Raw genomic sequence first — 15,887 nt, 5'->3', positions numbered from 1 at the left:
TCACCTGTTCAGAGAAATCCCTAGGCCTGTCACCAGCAGAGATCTGGGGGATGAAGGTGCTTGCTGCATGCCGAGAGGGCTGTCAGGAAGAGGAAAATCAAGGCTGCAGGGGTCCCACAGGGAGTGTTTCAGAGTTTGCTTTTGGCTGCTCAGATGGCAGCAGGTGATGCCACGTAATTCTCACCACAACAGCTCCAGGACAACTATACCAGGCTGGGGAGATGCTCAGAGAATTATATGTTCCAGTGAATTTAGAAAGAGGCTCATGGCATACTGAGGTAATGAAGATGGTAGCAGTTCAGGGACAGGCCTTTCCAGTATGATATGATGGTGCTGGGCACTGGCACGCACTCACAGAAAATGGCTTCACTTTCACTTCATCCCCTACTCCTTCAGCCAAGGAATGTTTAATGTTCGCTTCTCTGCAGGCTGAGGAATGCTTAATGTTTGCTTCCTGCAGCAGAGGTTGATGCAGTGATAATAATAGTATTTTGAGTGGGCACTTGTAACCATCTCTTTGAAGCAATACTGCAATTTCCAGTTTGTCCTTCTTGTTGCTCAGTCTGAAGTGGATGTAAACATGGTCTTTGGGTCAAGTGCATTCAAGTTGCAAGTTTCCAGAGTTGGTAACATGTTGGGACCCTGAGAGTTGACTGGAACCTTCAGACTTCTCTGTAAAATAAATCAATTTGTTACTCGAGTGCCCCCAGCTGACAAGAAGCATGCCAAGGTGAAAATATTGAAGTTTCCTATCCATGAAAGATTTACCCTATCCCAGTTCTTGCAGATTCAAAGAAAATCATCTGCTTAATTAAAAAAAAAAATAAAGAAAAAAAAAAGAAAAAAAAAAGAAACCCCTCCATAAAAACGGTATTAGCTTAATCATCTTTGATAGCTTAGGAAAACAAAAAGAGAACAAAAAACCCCACCACAGTTATTTTCCCTTTTACAAAGCAATATAATGTAGGCCACCCTTTCCTCCCACAGAGGAAGCAGAGAGAGGAAGCTGAAATGCAGGTGTATGTGAAAGCCTTTGGCTTATTCTCTAGCTCTGTGACTCACTAAGCCTCATGTTCACAACTGCCCTTTCCTTGCAGCACAGAGAAGTCCTCTGACCTAAACCTTTCCTCCTTAGTCTGCTTCCACCTTCTGTTGCAGATGGAAACTGTGTCCTTTAATACTTACTAAGGCCAGGTGCCTGACTAATGGTCTTTGGCCGCATGCACATAGAGATTCCCGTGGCTTTGGTAATTTGTGCTTCTGGTTTTAGCCTTTAAATCCATCTTCAGGGCTGGCATGGACATCCTGTCTTATCCAGAACTGCTCAAGCTCTGTGCCAGCAGTATGTCTTTTGTAAAGCACCTTCAGATGCATGCCATGTAAGGAGCTGTAAATACCCTGTTGGAATAATCTGGAGGCAGCACTTGCTGTCTGCAGCATTTTAATGTTCTACCCTTAGACTGTGCTTTACAGTAGGTTAGAGCCCATAGATTTATTCCTGAATTTTTGATGTTAAGCTTCTTCAATTCAGGAACAGAAGAGAAACTAGACTTAGAATGCTACACACATATTTTGTACCTTCAAGGACATTCGCACGCCTTCTGTCCCTCTCATCTTCAGGAAGCATCCTGGGAATAACTCCAGGGATTAAACAAGCTCCAGTCTGTCACCCAACAGTGCAGTGAGGTGGCAGGCACTGTCTGCATCAAGGAGACAACTCCTTTCCTCCTGTCTCCCCCCAGGAAAAGAAAAACATCAGGCCATTAACATACCCCAAGACTGTCTTCAAGTGCAATGACTTTAGGCCCAGACAGCTTAATTCCCCTTCTGTTTGCAGATACCATCCTCCTCATCCACCCTGAAAGTGCAGTGCTGTAGTGGGTGCCCTCCATGATCCAGGAGCTGGGGCAGTGACATAAAAATACAAAATGTTGTGGCTTTAAACAGATGTTGCAACTGTAATGGATAAATCTGCCAACATATGCAAATAGCCCAGTTCAGTAGTAGTAAATGTAGACATGCTATGGTGAACAGTCTAGTAGCAAATGCTAGGTGTAATATAATATTAAATAAAATAAAAATAATAAAATATGTATCAACTTTATCTGATGGTCAAAAAGTGTCTTTTTCATCGAGTTTTTGCTCTGGGCTTGGATGGTCTCTTGGTTCTGAGCAGCAAGAGGCCATGAGGGGTACTGTCATGACTTGAAGTGGAATCCAGCAGCTTTATTGATCAAGCTGCCACCATCTTCCACACAGCTGTGAAGAAAACAGGTGATGGCACGAAAACTGATCTGCTCCTTTGGTCAGAAGATCCCTGCATGTTCACATCCCACTTCAGGAGAGATTTAGCCACCTCTGTATTCACTCTGTGCTGCCAAGGCTGAGGGGCTTGGGACAGAGGCTGTAACTTTTTTGACAGAGGCCAAGCCCTCCACATTGTCCCTGATGAAACCACCACTGAGACTGTGCTCTTGAAGCATGAGTAAAGTGAGAAAAGTCCAACCAGGCCTGTTTCAGCAAGGCAGTGCAATTAGAAGAAGAACAAGGCAATGATCATGTTGAATACGATACTAACTGCAATGCAGCCTTGGAAAGGAAGTACACAAGCATTTGGGTCTCATCTGCCTGCTGGCAGCAGGTCTAAGAGAAATGGCCCCTCTAAGGTCACAAGAAGTTTGCGCTAGCTGCAAGGAAAAAGCAAATGTCCCTGCGTGGCTTTCAAATTCAAGTTACACCTTTTTGGTTAGTGGTGTGCGAGGAGGAATGGTGGTGGGGCATAATGCCTTCCCTTCATCCCTTGCAGCCCAGGGATGCAGAGCAAAGGGGACAGGCAGGACGGAGGAGGACAGCCCCAGGGCCAAGCACCCATTGCAGCAGGGGAGCTGGGACTTCTTGGCTCCTCCGTGCCCTCTGTTCTTGCTTGCCAGCTGGGGGGATGTGTGATTCTGTCTCTGCCTGGGCTGTGTCATGTGCACAGCAGCAAACAAGCCCCTGGTCTATAAACTACCAGTCAATATGTTTAGCAAGAATGCCATTATCATACTCTAGAAGGGAAAGGTGCCATTCAGTTTATGTCATTTAAAGCAGTGAGGTATTTAAATGGCGCCTTACGAGTCATAAGGCAGTGATTTATGCTGCTTTTTTATCTAATGATGCAACACACCCAAGAACCTTACCCTTGAATCACAGAGGGACAAACTTCAAGTGATTTTCCCGTCATTGATATTGCACCACTGTCTTTGTAGGAAAAGATCAGCATTTCTGAGCAGAAGTCACGGAAACCGAGAAGTCCCCAGCCAATGGCCTTCGCGTGTTCTGCTGGCACAGGGAAGCCTTGATTCTCCTGCCTCCTGCCTGGGTGAGGCAGTAGGGCAGACTATCGCTGCCCTCTCAGGCCTTGGCAGACCTGGGGTGGGGATATGGGTGCAGACAAGAGGTGTGTAACACCCAAGAAGGAAGCCCTGAATCTGTAACAGCATGAACTGGACCTGAAGCTACAGCAGGAAATCCTCACGACTTACAGTGCAATAACCACCACTGTATCTGTCAAGGGCAACTCAAAATGCACCTGCATATAGTTGTTCACCAGCATGTTGGTAAACAAGCCCACAACTTGATTGCCTGCTGGACAGCAGGGAAGTTAAGGCCTGGTGCAGGAGGCTATTTAGAGATCTCAGAATGTGCCATCGGCTGCTGAGCTAGCACATGTTGCTAAATCTGAGCCAGCAGTGCAATTGCAGTAATTCCCAGAGCAGTTTACCCAATGCTTATTCCAATAATAAGGTATAAGAAGGGGGGCTGCTAGGATAGGAAAACCCAAACTGCTGCTTCTGTATTTCATAGGATAGGGCAGAAGATGACAGTAATCATCTCACCTGCACTCCAGTTTTACTGCAGGCATTTCGAGCTACCATCTACTCTTGGGCTGAGTCCTGTAGACTGGACACGGGTTTTATTTGGTCTGAGCACCTCTTACATAAAACAAAAAAACAGATAGTTTTGGTGAGCAGTCCTGGAACAGGCTCTTGGCTATCTTTCACTGATAACCAGACCCTCCAGTGTACCTCTGTTTTTATAAGATCCTTCTCATGTTACATCAGATCTAACAGGCCTGGGATTATACTTAGATGCTTTTCCCCTCTTACTTTTATTTTTCTATGCCCAGCATGAACTACCATAATACTGTAAAAATGAAGTTTAGTTTGATTTTGTTTCCTTCTTTCTCCAAACAGCAAATAATGGAGTGACAGATGTTATGGTCACCAACCAAAATCTTGTGCTGTGATCAGCTATTATTAGCATGTCTATAATCTCCAAGGGATTAAGTGGTCACCTAAGCATGGCTTCAAGTGTCACCTGTGTCTCACAGGGACATAAACTAATCTGTTTTGTTGGAAACAGATGAAGTGATAAGTGTTTTAAAGCCCTTCTAATTTACAGAAAACACTGTAGTTCATTCTCTCTCAACTCACCACTTTGGCGTGGAAAAGAACAGTTCTGCGCTCAGATGCTTCAGGGTAAGTTCCTCTGAAAAGCTGGTGGGCACCCAGCCCTCTTAAAGCAGTTCAAGAACTTACTCCTCCTGTCACACAATGCTTGTGGCCAAGCATTTCAAGCATTCTGTTGATCTTCCTTCCACTCCTAAATGTAGCAAGCGCTGCTGGTGGGCAAGATGGGAAGACATGGAGCGTGTCCCAGGGAAACTGAAGTTGGGCAGCACGGCATGTGCATGAGGCCGCAGGTAATGAGCTGTTCCTGAATTAACAGAGCTGGTTACCTTCACACTCGGTGCTGGAGGCTGCCAGCCCTGTGCAATCCCTTCAGGTACCCCGCTGATCCCCAGGGCACAGTACATATGGCGAGCGGACAGCTGCAGCTGAAGGATTAGTTCGGCAAACGGCCATTTGGCATCTTTCTAGAAAAACAGGCCAAGGGTCCAGGCAGGACAAGGTAGATCCACATTGCCCAGGTCATGAGGCGCCCCGTGCCTTGCTGCAGCAGCTGGGCACGTGTCATCTCCCCACATCTCCAGGTCCCGGTGTCCATGGATAAACCCAGACACAAACAACCAAAGGGAGAAGAAGGGACCATCGCTCATAAAGCTGACCACCCCCAAGTGCTCCGTCAGCTCTCCCCTTCCCACCAGTGCTGAGGAGCAAAGCCCTGTCCTGCTCCTCACCCAGGATCAGGTTTTAGGTACCCACCAGTCTCTAGAGGGTCACTCCCCTGTGAACTTGTCCAGGATGCCTTTGAGGCCACAACACTTTCAGCACCACCGTGTTCTGCTTCCCAGCTCACCACACAGCCTCCCAATCTCATTTTCAGGAGACAATACCTTTGTCACCATTTTGTGGGAAGGGCAATTGCCTGTAATAACAGAAAATTCTGCAGACAGTATTTTAGTAGCTCCTGCAGACATTTTATTGGCAGCTGCCAATACCCTGTGTGTGCATATCTGGGGCAGGGATCAAGTACAGACCTGGTGGTGGTGTTTGGAGATGTGAAGGTGATGTCCCACCAAGTGCTTCTGCACAAGGTCTTCACCACCCAAGGGCCAGGGTGTACTCCTAGCCATGGAGTACTCCTCTGCTTTCTTTCCCTACCACATCACTGGCTATGATTGGCTCCAAAGCCAATTTTTGTTTAATCCAGTCTTTTGTTTTTAACAAAAACAAAAAGCAGACTTCTGCTTTTTTATGTAGGACGTGCTTGTGAAGGGTCTGCTTGCAAAGCAGACACTGAAAGACGATTTCATTCTGCTCACTTGGAAAAACAAGGCACACTCAGTCACTCCACCACACTACAGATGCAAAGTATCATTGTCTCCATCTAACATGTAAGTGGAAGCTGCACAAAGGCCAAAACAAAGTTTCCCCTGGCAGCAAGCTGGCACTGTCCTTCCTAGTACACACCAGCCAAAGGGTTCTGGGCAAGCAACTGCAAGCAATCTCTGCAACAAGACCAACACACCCAGAAAGCTTTACCCTTACTATCAGTGTCCAGGCTGCTGAACAGTACCAGGAGATTCAGAACTCCCAGGGCTTAGTCCATAGCAAATACAGTCACCCCTAGTGAGGATGTCCAAGGCTTCGTGGCACCCATCAGCCCAGTGGGAGAAGTAGCCACCAGTGATGGCAACTCCTAAGTGAGTGTCTGAAGTCTTTAATCTCCATCCAGGTGACCCGGGGTTGGAAGAGCCATGGAGAGCCTGTGCAGCTGGGGAAATGTTTTGATGAGTTTGGGAAATTGAAAGAATGGCAGGCAGTGTTTACTGACATTTTTTTTCCTAGCCTAGCCATTTCTGCATTCTTTCTTTATTTTATTTTATATTTTATTTTATTTTATTTTATTTTATTTTATTTTATTTTATTTTATTTTATTTTATTTTGTTTTATTTTGTTTTATTTTGTTTTGTTTTGTTTTGTTTTGTTTTGTTTTATTTTATTTTACTTTATTTTTCCTTTTGTTCCTTATTGCACCCCCATGGAAAGCAACTAGGAAGAGCATCATGGGAAGGAGAGGGCTGTGACATTTATGTCATTTATGTAACTGGAAATGTTGGCAAGTTGGGAAGAAAGTGTATAAAGATGTTTCACTGTATAGACGTACTGGGCATTCCAAGATTTTGATGTGAATATGAAGGCAAAAATCTTTATTTTTGCACTTCTTGTGTTTTTGTTTGTTTTTGTCTGTTTTCAGCAGATAATGCATAATATCTGTCTAGCAGGGATCATCTTCATTTGATGATGCAGATATTGGAAGTGCTAATGATCTGTCTGTCCCATGGAAGCCGTTAAAAATGAACACATGCCTATGCAGATGGGCATGTATGGTCCATGAGTTTCCGATTAGTGCTCTGTGCTTATTCTCCCAACACGTGTAAGAAGCAGAAAGATTTCAATGAGACAAAGGTGTGGTACAATCACATCAGCAAAGTTATTAGCTTTCTGGGCAGCTTTTTCCATTATGTAAAAGCTGTGTTTGTATTAGTATAGCAGTCAGACCCACCAGTGTGAGGATTACAGTTGGTTTTTACATAATGGATTATCCAGATTAAGCATTTTATTCAGGCACACGAGCAAAAATAACCAATTAGTGACTTTGCAGATTAATTATTTAAAGGCAGCTGGAGGGCAATTGACACAAAACTCTCCTGCTGACTGCATCCCAAAGACTGGTGCAGAGTAGTCTCGGGGATCTCCAGCACCTCTACCCGACAGGTACGTCTCTCCTCAGCAGAAGTGGGCCAGATTAGCATCTCTTGCAGTAGGAAAGTGTAGCTCGTGTAGCAGAAGCTGGGAACAGAGTAGCTGCTTGGGTGTTTGGAATTCCTGAGTTGTAGTTCAGCTTGGATGTTGAAGGCAAGATTCAGGTAACTGTGTTTTATTTTTGCATCAGAACAGGTATTCAGGGTCAAGTACTCTGCAAGAGTGTATATGCTCTTTCTTCCCAAACGCTGGGAAAAAAATATGCTGGGGTATGGATGAAAATGGAATACCCTGGGATGTGAATACAACCATGGCCATCTGGTGGCTGCGCTGCAATGGCAGATCAAGCCTCCAGAAACTGAGTATTATTTGTTATGTTTGTAGGGAAAATAGTGCAAGGGTAAATAACACTAAGATGTATTTTGCTAGGAGAAGCCTGATGTAGTGACAAGAGCTGATCATAAAGAACACAGCTTTGCTAGTTTCTCAGTGACGTGGGCACTCGCTATGAAATAGCATCCTTCCAACCTATGGTATGCTATGCTATGCCGGAACACATCAAAACATTATTATTGTTGTCAATATAAAAAATCAAAAAATTTCAAATTTCTTTCAATTCTTAACAACCTTACCCAGTGTCTGGCTTGATTTATAATGTAAAAATGTCATAATCTGCAGTGCTACTACTGTCAAGCAAAATTTTCTTGCAAAGTAATTACCACCAAAACTCAAATTTGTCTGGAGTCAGGCTCCACAATGACCAAGCTTCTCGGGACAGAAAGCAGTACTCTATTCAGTGTGGAAGAAAACTAGTTTTATAATGAGGAGAATGTATCTGTAGGTACAGCGTTAACTATCCACATTTACTGCATGAAATAAAGCTCCGCATGTTTGCTTTTGTCTTGCAGAATGAAGTACGCACAGTATGTTTTCCTGGCATCGATCCTCTCCACTATCGAATATAGCCTAGCTCAGACCTGCGCAGTGGAGTCTTTCTCTGTGAAGGACAATTTTGATCCAAAAAGGGTAATTATGGTTACTTCATCTGGTAGATAGACAATATGTAAAGAAACTTCACTATATGAACTGGTTTTTGAAGTCATGGGTTATGTTAATCTAAAGGGGTTCCTCACCAAGTTAACTTTTTGCATGCTGTGTCTCAAACATCGCTTCTACAGTTTGCTCATCTTGCTACTGCTTTACCTCCTGAGCACTGTGGTAAAACTGCCCTCACAGATCAGGGATGTCACACTATTAGACATAATCTTCTGCTAGCTGAAATTCAGTGGAGATCTTGGTTTTGAGCAGTCACAGAGATGAAACAGTTTAGATCCCTATCAGAGACAAAGCCCAAACGGGTACCCTGGGGGACTTGCGTCCACTGCAGGCCATTCCTGGGAGTCGCAGCAAGCTGAAAATTTGGCTGGCTGGATAACCTGTGCACAGGACTTTTGTTTTAAACACAGCACTTAATTTGCCTATCACCGAGGAGGAAGTATGGGCTAACCTGGTGCAGGACAGGACCAGTGCCAGCTGTGCCAGTGCCCGTGTTGCTGGACCCCTACCAGCAACACTTCCAGCTGCAGCCTTTGCTCTGCATAAAATTGGTGTTGCTGGAAAAAAGCACATCTGGAGAGGGTTTTTAAAAAATTAAGTTCTTCTGAGGGCCTTGTATTTAGGAATTACACATGCTGTTTCAGACCTCAGCATGTAACTTGCCAGATTTCGGTACCTTTACTGGACAGTCAAACTTAACACAGCTAATTTCTGCTTTCCCCAGTATTTCTACTGATAATATTAGCTCTTGATGGCATTCATGCCTGTCACTGACCTATTTATATATTCTTTTCATTTTACTAGATATTGGTTTTACATTTTCAGGGAACTATTTTTGTTCTTTCTTTTTTTATTTATTTTTTTCCCTAGGAATTTTCTTAATCTCATTTCATTCCCTCTCAGCTGCTGGTCTCCCCAGCACATCCTTTCCTCTTCATAGTGCACATATCATTTTCTGCTTCACTGGGTAGACCGTTTGAACTGTCAGAGATCAACTTTGGCCCCTGGCAGCCACCAAAGTGGCTCAGGCAGGATGCTAATGCCTCTGTGGCTGCATTTTGGTGTCATCGTTGGCACCTTCCATAGAAAAGCCAGGGTTTGAATGGGAACAGAGAACTGGCCTGATTCACGGCAGGCGTTTCAGGGTGGGAGAAGCTTTCAGAGTTGGGTTGCTGTGACAGGCTTGTCTCAAGTGATAGAACAAGTGGATATTGAAATGCAGAGCTGCTAGATCCATTCCTTGGTGCACAGAGGCAAGGGTTTACCACACCGCATAGCAGGACCTGTGTGGGACATACCTACCCAAACTCAGACTTTATCCATAGGCCAGGTAATGGGTAGTTAGAAGGGCACAGTGTTTACAGAAATGCTTTTTTTTTTTTTTTTTTCTAATCTTGCTATGGTGGTTAATCCAGATAGTAATAACCTTCCACTTTAGTATGCAGGGAAATGGTATGCCCTGGCCAAGAAGGATCCAGAAGGCCTTTTCCTTCAGGACAACATCTCTGCTGAATACACCGTTGAGGAAGATGGCACAATGACAGCATCTTCCAAGGGCCGAGTGAAGCTTTTTGGGTGAGCTTTCTTGACTTTCATCTCTAGCAGCTGTCATGAGGTACGAGAGGTGGGGATAAGAGCACAACATGACCAGGTTATCTTTGTCAAACAGGAAAGCTCAGTCAAGTCTGTACTTTTGAGGTTACACTTTTGAGTCTGGGCTGGTTCTCACCCTGGTTCTGGTCTGGGTCCATCACAAAACTCCTGCGTAACTGCCAGTTCAATTATAAAGTCAAATCTTGAATATGGAGCAGTTAGGTAAGTAAATTGCATCTGAAAGAAGAGCTAGCAAATACTGCAGGTAGATGAGTGCACCACAGCTTTGATTTCACAGAGAGGTTCAGGGGATGGAAATGAGCATGAGCGAGCATAGCTCTTGCAGTGTTTTCAACACAGTTTTGGATGGACTTCGGAGGAAAACACTCGGTTAACTCTTGGATACCTCTGCAATTCCTGAACAGACAGATGGAAGGAAGCTTAAGAGTTTCGCTTGTCAGTCATAGTTTCTGTAAGGGATTATAGCATGCAAAGGGATTAAATAGCTTTCTGGGTATGGAAAAGACAATCTGGAGTCTCCAACAGGCTATCACTACTTCTGTTCTGCATTAACTACCAAAAACTGCTTGACTGCATGTATAATAGGGGAGAGTATGTGGCTGCAAACCTTAGTTTTATTTTATGAGCACAGCACTCCAGGATATTTGAGACAGGGAAACATATATTTGCTATTTGGGTGGGAAGATTCCTGAAAGGACTCTTCAGGGACCAGGTGGGATCTCAAGTCTGCCAGATATTTATTTTAAAAGCAGGGCAAAAAGGAAGCACATCCCTTGTTAGAAAGCAAATGAATATCCTCCCATTGCTTCACAAACCCAGGTAACACTCGCCGTACCATGCATGGGTGATATTCCAAGCAAGCAAGTGCAAACAAGATTCATTAGAGGAAATAAAGAAGACCAGCTCTTCAGGAAGGTACAGGGTCCTCATAGCCTGTGTGAAGGCTTTTGACTGGTTTAGACAGCAGAGAGCCTGCACTTGTTTCTGTGTATGTAACAGGCACCCCTGTGCTGATAGAAGGAGGATTGGGTAAGGAGAGAGCCTCCACCGGGTTCCCAAAGGAGCCCCAAAGCAGATCAGCTCACTCTGCAAGCTGCTGCCAGCAGGGAGTCAAAAAACGTCCATCATCCTGCTTGGTGGCTGCCTGCTTGTGCTCAAACAGGTGGTCGGAAGCCTGCTGGGCTGCAGGAAGGTCAGAGTCTGGCCCCAGACACACGGTGGCACTGCGGAGGACAGGGGAGGCGGGAGCAAGGCACTGGCACTGATGGGGATCAAAAACACGCTGTACTTCATGACAAACAGTGACTTTGCATTAACAACATGCCCTAGGCTGTTGCGCTGAGCTTGGCCTGGTGCTTGCCCAGTCCCCAGTGGGGTGCACCCCACTGGTGAGTTTTGTCTTCAGTCCCCCCGATCTCCTTGCAGGTTCTGGGTGATCTGTGCTGACATGGCCGCTCAGTACACCGTGCCGGACCCAACCACTCCAGCAAAAATGTACATGACATACCAGGGCCTGGCAAGCTACCTGTCCAGTGGTGGTGAGTGAACTCCTCCTGCCTCCTCCCTGGGCTAGCCCGTAGCTAACTGCTGCCTGGATCTGTGTGTTTTCAGCACATGAGCAGGAAAAAAGAGTTGAGCTCAGAGTGCACCCAGGCAAGAAACAAGGGATTTTTGTCACTGAAAACCTGAAAAGTCCTAGTCGTGCTAACACTATTAACCAAGTGTGAAAACAAACAAAGCAAGGTGGGGAACCACAAGGACGTGGGACACACCGTGTGGAGATCTGCTGGAGGCGGGGGGTGGCTCTAGATGCTTGGGGAGGCTGCCCCTGCCCTGTGCCGAAGTGAGGCCTCTCTCTGCTGGATGGCGCATGCCACCTTTGGTCTGTTTTGTCCACGGTGACACACATGTGCTCTGGTGTTTCAGGGGACAACTACTGGGTGATTGACACCGACTATGACAACTACGCCATCACCTACGCCTGCCGCAGCCTAAAGGAGGATGGCTCCTGTGACGATGGCTACTCCCTGATCTTCTCTCGCAACCCCCGTGGCCTGCCCCCCGCCATCCAGCGCATTGTGCGCCAGAAGCAGGAGGAAATCTGCATGTCTGGCCAGTTCCAGCCTGTGCTTCAGTCAGGTACCTCGAGCTGCTCCGCACACTCGCTGAAAAGGCTGCATGGTTGTAGGGGAGGTGACTGCATTTGCCGTAAATGCAACAGAACCGTAACAAGCCAAGTTACATTCATTTGGCAACCTTTTAACCTTATATCTATATCTAATAAGAAAATAGCTTTAAAAGCCAAGCCTATGGCAGGGAGAGAGCCTGTCCTGCAGCCTTAAGTTTCCCTCCTGTAGGAATCCTGTGTGCTGATGCTGGCACACTACCAAAGGAAGATCAGCTCTTTGTTTCACTAGCAGATAGGTTGGGGTGCAACAGCCTGGTGTTTCTGGACTTGGACATGTTTGGCTCGGCCACCCAAATAGCAGCATCTTACTTCAGGTGTGTGCACTGTCCACCAGAAAAAGGAGGGAAAGCTGTCTGCAGGAAGGAGCACCCTTGCTCTCCTTAGCTCCACCACGATTTGTGTCCTGGGCTGTTGGAATAGCGGAGATTAGGGGCTGTGAGCAGCAGTTCTGACTGTGTCTGCAGGTGGTGGAAGTCAGCACTTGCTCCACATGCATGCAAACAAAGCATGCCTAGAGCCTATTTTGAGGACACTTTTTTTCTGGAGTTGTGGAAGCTCATCTTCTAGCTCATCTGCTGTTCCTGATGTGAGCAGATAAGTTTCCAGGGCTATGCTGGAGGCAGGAATGTCTCTTCTTGTTGGCAGCTTAGCACCCACACCATTTGCACACACAAGGCCTTGCATGGATAAGCCCAAGCCAGGCCAAAAAATCATGGCCATCTGGGACTGGCAAAAGATGAGATGACTGGCACAGAATAACGCAATTTATCCTAATCTTTTACTATGAATCAGCAGTACCCTTGCAATGTGGTAGCTAGTTTCACCTGATACAAAAAGGACTTTACAGCACTTTGCAAATTTACTTACATGGACTGAAGTTTCCTTTTCTTTCTTTGCAGGGGCCTGCTAAAAGCACTCTTCTGATTCTATCCTTAAGCACAGAAACCAGACCCCTTGGTCCTGAAGTTGCCACTCAGCTAATTAAATAAATTCTAGTGTGTTTTTCCGAAAAGCACATGAAAATATTGGGGATTTCGTAAACTGTGCAATACAGTATTGGTGTCTGAATTTTCAAGTGGCATTTGTCAATAAATGTTTTTTAAAAACCTGTCTGTGTAACTGCTTTCTGTTGCATGCTGCTGGGGAGCAGGAGGAGTGAGACTGCCCCCCTGGAAGGAGAGCCAGAAGCCAACGGTGGCCCCAGTGCAGCCCAGGCAGTGTCCCTGCCCTGTACCATGCACACAGCAACACAGCAGCTATGGGGTTCACCTCAGAAGCCCACCCAGTGCATGAGGGCAGTGAGGCTCAGGGTAGGGCTTGGCGCAGCGCCGAGGCATGCCTGCGATGTGGCTCCAGCCAGAAGCAGGACTGGAGGATGGTTAGAGGCAGAGCTACCAGCAACGAGGCTCCCAAGGGGCCTGGGCCTGGGCTCAGCTGAGCTGAAGTGGGCTTGTGGCCCATGGGCACAGGGTACCTAGGTGGAGGTCCCAGGTGAGGGACTTGTGGGTGCCCACAGGGCCATCACATACACCGTACCTCTTCCAACATTTCTATCCAGATTCTGAAGAAATCCTCTTGATCATCACCTCTGAAGTGAGACTGACAAGTGATTCTTTCTGCCTGGTAATGTCTTAGGGTTTTTTATGGTACATCTGAATCCCCTAAGAGCACTTCTAATTAGACCCTGACTCTAGAATGCAGTATAACAAAATGTTCCTTTCAGCAACACTGGGCCATTGCTTTAAATGAGCAGCTACTTGTGCTTCTAATGGCATAAACTGTATTTTACTCCCCACTGCCTTCCTAATCCAGTCTCCAGTACCTGAGAGCTATAGAACTGAAATATGTAGCACTGGCAGGCTTTGTGGCTAAGAATTTAATAGATAGAGGGAACCAAAAGAATAACATCTAGAGAGCTCCTTGTGGAAAAAGGGTAACCTGAGTCAGCATTTTTGAAAGAGTTTCCACAACTCGTAGTACAATCAAATTTACTCTGAATATTTCCTATGAATAAAACTGCCAGACCAGAACACACCTAACACCATGCTGAACCCTGCAGCTTGGCAGCAACACAAGGACACAGGGAATACAAAGCTGGACAGCCTCAGCTCTTGAGGCCTTCATAAAGTATGTGGTACAAGGTTTATATTGAGTGAAGAGCTTCAGAGCACCACACCATTGAACAGCTTCTGCAACATGCAAGATCTTATCTACAGCAACCAAAGACTATCCACTGTATCTGTTGGAAGGAGGATATAAAACACTAACTAAAGACTTCTCCAGGGCCAGATACATTATCCTCAGGTTGCTGGGAGGTCTCTCAAGCTTGCTTTTTCCAGGCAGGGCTCCTAAGCCTCTCAGCTAGCAGAGAAACTACGGGATAGAGGTGTTCCACGCTCTTCTGGTATAGAATAGCTACCTTGAAGGGAAGCAAGATGTTGAACTACCACATAAAGCTAAGGACAGAAGCAGAGGAGCAGCACACAATGCAAAAGGAAAACCACACAGATTGAGACTATCAGGTGTCGAAAGAGTATTAGCCTTTTGTGCTGGACTAAGTGCAAGGTTGGTGAATCGATTGAATGTTCACCACTTGTCCACCTCTCCTGTGAGGAAGTATTGGGGTGGAGTTCTGTGAACTTAGGACTTGTATCACAGCTGATTAGACAACACCAGCCCCTATATGAAAGAGCCTGACCTTTGGCCAAGACATTCAGACCAATACTACCAGTCCTAGGGAAGTGGGATTTTAATTGTCTGCAGTTATAGCAGCTGTTTGACCAAGGCAGATGGGGGTTATAGTAAGCCTGATCCAGATGCACGACCAAGCACATCCTCACTGTGCTAGGTATAGTCAGTCCATAAGTTAGGCAGTGAAATCCCTCCTCTGTCATGCAAGATTGTGCCTCCACAGATGCAGAAGGATAGTGGTGATTCTAGAAGAATACACCACAGAGTTGCATGTGCCCCAAGAACCTGCCTTGTCCTTGGAAGAACTGGGAGAACACATTCCCATCAGGACCACGTGCAGGCCCTCAACATATGATCTGATGAGTTAATAAACAGACCAAAGCTAGCTAACTAGCTCGGATCCATTTCTCTCCATTCACTGCAGGGATCATTAAAGGCTAGGTAAGGTGGCGTAGGTAGCAATGAGTGCATTCTGCTCCAAGCCACACTTCTCTCATTCCACTTAATTCCATATATGATATCCAGGATATGTCTAGAGGCAGACGCACTTCTGTCTGCTGTTTCAGCTGGCTGATAAGAGCCAGGCTATTATTCCTGGTTGTAAGCGTGTGTATATGTCCCAAGTCATACTTCCCATTCTGCACAGATTTCTACTAACAAGAGAAAAGAAAAGGCTGTTTACGAATGAAAAGGGCTGTTGTTTTGTCCTCAGAAGGTCCTTTGGTGCTGGCAGAAAGGCTATGACTGTGCAACAGCAGGAGGGACACTGCAAGGATTTTGTCCTTCACATGCCAGTGCACCTCCTCCCAGCAAGGACACTGCAAGTCCTGAGATCTGATGCTAGGATATCACGCTGTGTTAGACCAGTTTTCCTTTGGGCTTAAAGAATAGTGTCCCAAGCTGTGATAACTGAGGCAATCTATGCATTCAAGGTCCTACTTCAGCCTTGAGACTTTTTATGGTCACACTCCCTTCATGCTTCATTTCTATATAGGGCTGGCACTTGCACCAGTCAGGCTCTTATACCTTGAGAACTGAGGCTTTAATTCACATGATTAAGTGGTTGACATAAGAGTTCTGAGCAGTTTCCAGAACACAATGATCACATGCTGTTTTCACAGGATGTA

General features: G+C 45.8%; 1 protein-coding gene across 1 annotated transcript; it reads left to right on the top strand.

Annotated features, from left to right (window-relative positions):
- Positions 1-8,078: 8,078 nt before the first annotated feature.
- LOC121061845 (purpurin) lies at positions 8,079-12,979 on the top strand. Its single transcript, XM_040541261.1, has 5 exons — positions 8,079-8,237; positions 9,706-9,842; positions 11,307-11,419; positions 11,808-12,062; positions 12,969-12,979. The coding sequence occupies exons 1-5, from the start codon at positions 8,121-8,123 to the stop codon at positions 12,977-12,979; spliced, it is 633 nt and encodes a 210-aa protein (XP_040397195.1). The 5' UTR covers positions 8,079-8,120.
- The last annotated feature ends 2,908 nt before the right edge of the window (positions 12,980-15,887 follow it).

This window comes from Cygnus olor, chromosome Z, assembly GCF_009769625.2.
Source record: "Cygnus olor isolate bCygOlo1 chromosome Z, bCygOlo1.pri.v2, whole genome shotgun sequence".
Lineage (NCBI taxonomy): Eukaryota > Metazoa > Chordata > Aves > Anseriformes > Anatidae > Cygnus > Cygnus olor.
The sequence above is the reverse complement of the archived record's forward strand: the minus strand, read 5'-3'. Positions and strand labels throughout refer to the sequence as shown.